The 10,087-nt window shown below is 37.7% G+C and overlaps 1 protein-coding gene across 1 annotated transcript; it reads right to left on the bottom strand.

Annotated features, from left to right (window-relative positions):
* Positions 1–261: 261 nt before the first annotated feature.
* Positions 262–6,245, bottom strand: LOC117319819. The gene is made up of 2 exons (XM_033874552.1): positions 6,117–6,245; positions 262–3,244 (listed from the first exon to the last, which is right to left on the bottom strand). The coding sequence occupies exons 1-2, from the start codon at positions 6,117–6,119 to the stop codon at positions 2,135–2,137; spliced, it is 1,113 nt and encodes a 370-aa protein (XP_033730443.1). The 5' UTR covers positions 6,120–6,245; the 3' UTR covers positions 262–2,134.
* Between the last annotated feature and the right edge of the window lie 3,842 nt (positions 6,246–10,087).

Genomic DNA, 10,087 nt, shown 5'->3' with positions numbered 1-10,087 from the left:
GGGATGAGTATGTTGATGATGACGAATAGTATGATGATGATTAGTATTACGATGATGATTTTAATGTTTAAGTAGGATGATGAGACTATGATGATGAAAAATATAAGTAATAATGACATTGAAGATGATATTAAGACTATATGTTGATAACAAACCAGTCATACTGGAATCGATGTGCGTTTGTGTGTGTGACTTTTATGTATTTATGTATTGATAATGTCTTAAAAATAAAATAAATATAAAAAAAAAAAGAACTCGGTACTCTATCAGATAGATGTTAGATATTTTAAAATACACAAATTTCTGCAATATACATATACATTAAAAACATGTTTTCCCGTCTTATACCTAGACTATAGCCATATATCAATGGCATAGCCTCCCAAAACACATATGTCGCACGCACGGGAGGCCGTCCTTAAATGACCTTTGCTGTTAATAGGACGTTAAACAAAATAAACCAAACCAAACCAAATCAATGGCATAAAATTAACACATCGCTCGACTAAACTAAACATAAAGTTTATATATAACAAATATGGTCTTACATGATATAGATTACTTGTCACTTAATTAAGTGACTTAGCGCGTATATACAAGCATATCTAGATCGCTTCTCGGCCTTTTTGCTAGCTAAGTTCAACGGGGCCAGCTGTCCGCTCATAATGACAGATGCCAACATCGACATTAATGTCCTGAGGAGTTCATGATCAATCAGAGTTCATGATCAATCAGGTTACTCGTTGCCGGTTCCAAAAGAAAAACCGTGACCCGTTTCGAGACAGAGAAGTCTCTCCTGGATGGCGACTGAATAACTGAAGTCCGTTTTCCGGTGTGAGGCTCCAAATTCCTGGTTCGCCATGGTCTCATCCAAGAAAGAAGTTGACAGGATTGTCGAAACCGGCGTCATTGAATGGGAACACTTCACTCTACACCCGGAGCCCTGTGACCAGCGTAGACTGACCATCCGTGTACATCGTTAACAGTCATGTATGTCAGACGATGCCATTGCTACTCACTTTGACGGTTTTATGGTAACGTCGTCAATATAAAGCGTGAGACGACAGTAATTACAAAGGTTTCGCTCCAAACCTATACCAGAGTGATGACGCGTGTCATACCAGAAGGCGAACAGGACATGATCCCTCACAGAATGAGGATATTTGGGAAGACTCCCCTGATTGATGTTCCTTGTCGACCGCCGATTTGTCTACGGTGTCAACAGATCGGCCATTTTCGCTCGCAGTGTTCTGGACGCAAGAAGCATACGACGAGGTTGTTTTACGCGTAAAAGGTTGCCAAGTCTGGAAACGGTTTTTACCAGATAACCAGGAAATAGTCACGGAAGATAAGAGGAGACGACGGCTATAACAGCATCCCCTCAGATTACCGTGAGCCCCGCGTCTCGTGGAGCGGCTCCGTGGATGCCGGAAACCGTACATTCGAGGATGAGGGAGGATTCTAAAGAGAAGACACCATGGCTATTCCCAACAGCTCACATCAGTGGAGATCTGGTACATGAACAGCGGCTACTGCAGCGCTCTATGGAGACAGCCGATGACGAGCTCGAGCTATGTAGTGATAGATTGATGATCGATGAGGAGGGCACTTCCAAGTTTCTGTAGTTCTTTCTCATTTCGGACATTATGATTTAACGGACAATGGGTTTATTATCACCTGTATGGTGGTTTCCATTGTTATTATTTTAAATGGTAATATATATATATACATGTATATATGTATAGTATATATTTTTTACTTATATCCTAAGCCTCCGCTTTGTCAGCTCTCCTTGTTTCTATTTCTGTTACTTTTTTCAATAGATTAACTCGAATTGCTTCCTCACAAAAATATGCATGTCCCCTACCGGTCCCCGCTAAAAAAAGTAATAGCGACCTTGGCCTTAAATCCCATTGCATGAAGTTTGATCAAAGTCCCTACAGGAATTAAGCTGCGAGAGCGCTGACAATGTTTTTCGCGTAAAGTACCTACGTACAAGACGGACAGGGGAAACCTATAGTTCCCAAGGTTTAATCATTGCGTAATTTCCCTAAATAAACGGATTAAAAAAATGAAGACTTTAAACATATTCATTATCATTTTCAGTGATATGATTACGGATTTATCTTCCGTCTTAAATATAACACCTCAGTTCTTTCCTGATCGTTTTAATTCGCCAAACATACAAAATGGGATTGACCACAGGATGTGCAATAAGTATTACTCTTGTACTTAACTCCACAGCAGGGAGATGGATATGTACCAACTTTAACATTTGGATAACGGAGTGTGGGATAAACGTAATAAACAATGTAATCAGAATAATGAGAACAGTTATCAGAGCTGTTTTCAGCTTCTTTGTCCTGTTAGTACAGCGATTGTTATGTTTGAAAGCTGGGTCTGGACCAAACTGTGCGTTATGGTGAATTTTGGAATTATTGATACTTTTCCTGCCAGTTTTACAGAGTAATGGGATGTTAAAATGTCTGTCAGTTTTCTTTGACGGAGTTGATTGAAGATTGTTTGCTTTTAATTTCAATTTTAAGTATGTGAAATAAGTTGGTATGCATGTCCCAATGTCTATAAGACGATTCCTCTCTTTAATGACACGTTGTTGTTTTCTTAGTAAAGATGTCAGTTTGCAGACAGCAGCCCCGTACAAGACAATGGTTAATAACACTAAAGGCAAGATGACGATCAGCTGGGTACAAACAAGTATGAAAACCAAATTGTTATAGGAATACATTCGTTCAACCTTACAGCGATGATAATATCCCGTAGTTTCCACGCTGTTCACTATGATAACAACTAAAATCAACAGCAGTGTAGTTGGTATGATAGTAACGTAGTATTTAGATTTCCCGGGGAACGTAGAATGGCTTTGAAATTTCACAGCATTAAATCTCTCTAGAGAAATCAAAAATCCAAGAAATAGGGAAGTGCCGTAAAACAGGACCCATCCGATATAGATCGTTCTGCAAAATAACTCCGATGAAATATCAGTTTTGATATAAAGTCGTATGTAATATATAAGGCTAGTACTACATACAAGTAAATCGCTGAAGCTCAAGCAAAGTATGAAAAACTCATGAGCACGTTTTCGAAGTTTTGGTCTTGAAAATAGTAGAATCACCACAATAATGTTCTCGATGATGCCAATCACTTGAAGACATATGCCAAAAACTTCCAGAGCAGAAAATGTTCCATCACCATCGAACACAGAATCTGATTGGTTCCATGATTTCTGTAATATAATCATCGCTTACAATTAATGAGTAGTTTGTTTCTATATTTCAAGCTTCCTAAAATTATTTCACATACCTCACAGTACAATGATATCACATACCTCACAGTACAATGATATCACATACTTCACGGTACAATGATATCACATACCTCACAGTACAATGATATCACATACCTCACAGTACTATGATATCACATACCTCACAGTACAATGATATCACATACTTCACAGTACAATATCACATACCTCACAGTACTATGATATCACATACTTCACAGTACAATATCACATACCTCACAGTACAATGATATCACATACTTCACAGTACAATTATATCACATACCTCACATTACTATGATATCGCATACTTCACAGTACAATGATATCACATACTTCACGGTACAATGATATCACATACCTCACAGTACAATGATATCACATACCTCACAGTACTATGATATCACATACTTCACAGTACAATGATATCACATACTTCACAGTACAATATCACATACCTCACAGTACTATGATATCACATACTTCACAGTACAATATCACATACCTCACAGTACAATGATATCACATACTTCACAGTACAATTATATCACATACTTCACAGTACAATTATATCACATACTTCACAGTACAATATCACATACCTCACAGTACAATGATATCACATACATCACAGTACTATGATATCACATACCTCACAGTACAATGATATCACATACCTCACAGTACAATGATATCACATACCTCACAGTACAATGATATCACATACCTCACAGTACAATGATATCACATACCTCACAGTACAATGATATCACATACCTCACAGTACAATGATATCACATACCTCACAGTACAATGATATCACATACCTCACAGTACAATGATATCACATACCTCACAGTACAATGATATCACATACCTCACAGTACAATGATATCACTTACCTCACATTACTATGATATCACATACTTCACAGTACAATGGTATCACATACCTCACAGTACAATGATATCACATACCTCACAGTACAATGATATCACATACTTCACGGTACAATTATATCACATACCTCACAGTACGATGATATCACATACCTCACAGTACAATGATATCACATACCTCACAGTACAATGATATCACATACCTCACAGTACAATGATATCACATACCTCACAGTACAATGATATCACATACATTGTTTTGTTGTACCTCACATTACTATGATATCACATACTTCACAGTACAATATGACATACCTCACAGTACAGTGATATTACATACCTCACAGTACTATGATATTACATACTTCACAGTACTATGATATCACATACTTCACAGTACTATGATATCACATACCTCAAAGTACAATATCACATACCTCACAGTATTATGATTTCACATACTTCACAGTACAGTGATATCACATACCTCACAGTGCAATGATATCACATACTTCACAGTACAATGACATCACATACTTCACAGTATTATATCACATACTTCACAGTACTATGATATCACATACTTCACAGTACTATGATATCACATACTTCACAGTACTATGATATCACATACCTCAAAGTACAATATCACATACCTCACAGTATTATGATTTCACATACTTCACAGTACAGTGATATCACATACCTCACAGTGCAATGATATCACATACTTCACAGTACAATGACATCACATACTTCACAGTATTATATCACATACTTCACAGTACTATGATATCAGATACTTCACAGTACAGTGATATCACATACCTCACAGTACAATGATATTACATACCTCACAGTACAATGATATCACATACCTCACAGTACAATGATATCACATACTTCACAGTACAATGACATCACATACTTCACAGTACAATATCACATACTTCACAGTACAGTGATATCACATACCTCACAGTACAATGATATCACATACTTCACAGTACAATGATATCACATACGTCACAGTACAGTGATATCACATACCTCACAGTACAATGATATCACATACTTCACAGTACAATATCACATACATCACAGTACTATGATATCACATACTTCACAGTACAATGATATCACATACGTCACAGTACAGTGATATCACATACCTCACAGTACAATGATATCACATACTTCACAGTACAATATCACATACATCACAGTACTATTATATCACATACTTCACAGTACAATGATATCACATACTTCACAGTACTATATCACATACTTCACAGTACTATGATATCACATACCTCACAGTACAATGATATCACATACTTCACAGTACAATGATATCACATACGTCACAGTACAATGATATCACATACCTCACAGTGCAATTATATCACATACCTCACAATACAATGATATCACATACTTCACAGTACAATGATATCACATACTTCACGGTACAATGATATCACATACCTCACATTACTATGATATCACATACTTCACAGTACTATGATATCACATACTTCACAGTACAATGATATCACATACTTCGCAGTACTATTATATCACATACTTCACAGTACAATGATATCCCATACTTCACAGTACAATGATATCACATACTTCACAGTACAATGATATCACGTACCTCACAGTACTATTATATCACATACTTCACAGTACTATGATATCACATACTTCACAGTACTATATCACATACTTCACAGTAAAATACAGTACACACCTGGAGAAATGTACATCGTTACACAAAATAATGCATTTGTTTTTCTTCTCCAAACACACAATCACCTTTTTTACACGCCTAGGAACATATTACAAATTTTGTCATTTATTATATATAGTTGATATATAGACACTTAAATCTGATCACTTACCATTGTATGCACAACCTGACTGAACGCTCATCAACCGTCTTTTTTTTACCAATGTTAAGACCAGACCTCTCTGGTGACTGTTATTACTGCTTTGGCGCTATCCTATTCTACTGAACAACGACGTGTGTTACACGCCGTTAAACCAGGGGCAACTGTACAGTCATATGTATATATATATATATATTCAATATGTATTGGTAAATCCATTATTCATTAAGCATTTATACAGGTTGTTAATTATCCGGCGGCTATGTTAATCGCGTAAATTAATTGCTACACTGATGTAGTTCTGGTAGTCTATTTATCATTGTATGATCAACTGCATATGGTACATACACCAACAAAGGAATGTGTTAACCACAATCAGATATCAAACGACATTTTATTCACAAATTTAAACTTATGAACCTGAAATCGGGTAGACTCCATTTGATACAATCGTTCTTGCTTTGAAAGCATCAAGTTGGCATTAGTATTATTGTACTGTTTTGATCATGTGTAGTATTTCAGTGTGGTACGTACTCAAAAGTCATTTAAAACACCGTCCTTAAATAACAATGTGGTGTCATTTTGACGTTAAGCGTAAAGATGAGGTTTGGTTTGGTTTGGTTTATTTTGTTTAACGTCCTATTAACATCTAAGGTCATTTAAGGACGGTATTTTAATGGTAAAACCGAAGCATAACATATGATCTATGTTGTTAAAATGAACACCAAACTTTTTAACGTAGTTTAGTATTTTATTATATTTTGCAAGGACATAGTGCAGCCCTGCGACATACATATAGGAGTCGTCTGTCACTGACAATATATGTTGATATGATTTAACCTAAACCTAAGCCATCCTGTTTTCTTCACGTTGGTCTGAAACTGGAAATCTTAAACCTAACCTTAAAATAATACCAGAAACGTATTAAATGAACTCCACTGATGCAGAGAAAAATTCAATTGCCACACTTTTCTATATTGTTCTATACTTTTCAAGAAATTTCACAATCACTTCAACTTTCCCCCTGATGTGTTAACTAACGATCGATTGATACCGGATGCACATTATATTAATTATACATACTCGCTTCGTGACATTCATCAGGCAGATATAGGTATGATTAACATCTTTAAAAATCAATTTGTTATGATCCATCAATATCTTTAGTATATCTAATCAGAATAACTGCAAGTGTTTGGGATACTATGATGATTGCATGGTATTGAGATTGCTTTTCGTCATAAATATTGACGTATGACGTTTGGAATTTGTAAACAAAGCATCGCGTAACAGGGTACACGAACCCCTCGAAATATGTTTATTTTATCTGTCGTTCTATTATCAACACTGCCCTGCAGGTGGGGCGTAAGAATTGTACCTGCTGCCCCCATTGCATGATCGTAAGAAGCGACTAAATTTGGGATCTTATCTTTTCTCTTCTTTCTTAACAGCTTTCTTCTTCCTAATGTCTCCCTTGACAATGCCTCACTTTTGGCCTGTGATGAAGGCTTTGGGTTCTGTCCCCTGGCCGAGACATACCAGAGTCTTTAAAAATGGTAGTTGCTACTCCTGCTTAGCGTTCACCATACTTGGAGTGGGACGACTGGTTAGCCCGTTGTCAGTATAATGTGACCGGGTGGGGTGTCCTGCTGGGTGTCTTCGGGAGTATGCTTCAGTGAGGTAGCACTATAAATCCGCAAAAGTTCCGGCCTATCACAAGGAGACTTAACACGAACATACCGCAGCCTCCCAAAACACACATACACACTCACCACACGCATGCATGTCGCACGCAAGGGAGGCCGTCCTTAAATTACCTTAGCTGTTAATGGGACGTTAAACAAAATAAACCAAACCAAACTCCCTTGACAATGCCTCACGTTTGGTCTTCAGATGAGCGTTCGCCGCTGTGAGGAAGGCTTTGGGTTCTGTCCCCTGGCCGAGACATAGCAGAGTCTTTAAAAATGGTAGTTGCTACTCCTGCTTAGCGCTCAGCATAATTGGAGTGGGACGACTGGTTCGGCCGGTGTCCGTATAATGCGACCGGGTGGGGTGTGCTGCTGGGTGTCTTCGGCAGTATGCTTCAGTGAGATAGCACTTTAAATCGGCAAAAGTTCCGGCCTATCACAAGGAGACTTAACACGAACATACCGCAGCCTCCCAAAACACGCATACATGTCGCACGCACGGGAGGCCGTCCTTAAATGACCTTAGCTGTTAATAGGACGTTAAACAAAATAAACCAAACCAAAGCCCCTGGGGACAGAAGGGCGAGTCCCAAAAGGAGAACTTAACAAACATTTTGCTTTAAAATCATACTTCTTAATGCCTTTATTGATTACAACCAAATTTGGTTGGAAACATTTTAAGGGAACAGCAATCATAATTTATATAAATGAGAGAGGTCTGAGCCCTGAGGAAAGAAGGGTGGGGCGCCCAAAAGGAGCACTTAGTTTAAATATTTCTTTAAAATGCTACTCCTCTTTAATGCCTTAATTGATTACAACTACATTTACTGAAACATCATTGGGGAAGTGAAAGCCCTAATTGATATAAATGAGGCATGTCCCGCACATTGAGAACGAGGAGCATGCCCCAAAAATGGGAACTTGGGGACATTTTGCTTGAAGATGCTGCTCCTCCATTAAGCCAAAAAGAATAAAAACCAGATTTGATCTGAAAAATAACTGGCTGCGTATAGATAATTTATGGTAATGATTCTGGATTGAGGGGTGTGTCCCTGCTGTAAGTGTTTTTCAGATGACCATTAAGGCCAATGGGCCTCTTGTTTTTTTTAACCAATCGGAACAAACAAAGTATCTTCTGATTGTGTTTACAGAAGATTTTTCAACTTAAAAGACTTGTATCCCATTGTTTTTATCAGATTATCAGAGTGCTAAACGACATCCAAATATGTGCGTCTTCATCGGCGTCTGCGCACTGGTCTCCCACGTAGAACAAGACACTGGCTGTATGCGTACACTAGCAGCAGAAAATTACAATAGTAGGGCAACATCGGGATATGGTTTAATAAATTGAAATACTGAAGTTAATGTTTATACAATGCATCTTGTCTTCAGTTTTTATCAGGACCTAATCTTGACACCATCTTAAATTGGTGACAAGGATATTCTCTACGTTTATAAGCTAATTAAAGCTTAACGGACAATCAATACTTTTAAGGTCATTAGTGCCAAACATATGGCAATTGAAAAAAGGGCAAAAACGAAACAACATTAAACAAGAGGCCCAGAGGGCCTGTATCGCTCACCTGGATTTTATTATATATGAAACAAGAATGATGATTATGTATATTTGTCACTGGTATTGCTATGTCAATATATCAGGCATTTTATATGGGTCCGTGAGGTTTTTATGCCAAAAGAAATACTTTTGGCGCAACCCCTTAGGGATGCTACCACACAAATGTGAGTGATATCCATTGCTTAGTTTCAGAAAAGAAGTTGTTTAAACCCATTGACCCCCGCCCTCTGCACCCGGGGGGTCAGTTCCTTTTATAAAATTTTGAATCCTTACCCAAAAGAATGCTACCTGTCATATATGAGCTGTTTCAGAGAAGAAGTTGTTCATATCAATTTAGCCAAATTGACCCGTTTTGGCCCCACCCCTCAGCCCCCTGGTGGGGTCAACCCTAAAATATGTACAATTTTGACATTTTACACCCCATGACATGCTACCATACAAATGTGAGTGGTATCCATTGATTAGTTTCAGAGAAGTTGTTTATATCAATTTAACCAAATTGACCCCTTTTGGCCCCACCCTCAGCCCCAAGGGGGTTGGCCCCGTCATTTGTTCAATTTTGAATCCTTAAACCAAGGAAATGCTACCAGTCAAATATTAGAGATATTCATTGCTTAGTTTCAGAGAAAAAGTTGTTTATGTCACATCTGCCAAAATGACACCTTTTGGCCCCGCCTCTCAGCCCAAGGGAGGTCGGCCCCACTATTTGTACAAATTTG

The sequence above is a fragment of the Pecten maximus genome, chromosome 2 (assembly GCF_902652985.1).
Source record: "Pecten maximus chromosome 2, xPecMax1.1, whole genome shotgun sequence".
NCBI lineage: Eukaryota > Metazoa > Mollusca > Bivalvia > Pectinida > Pectinidae > Pecten > Pecten maximus.
This window is presented reverse-complemented; position numbering and strand designations above follow the sequence as displayed.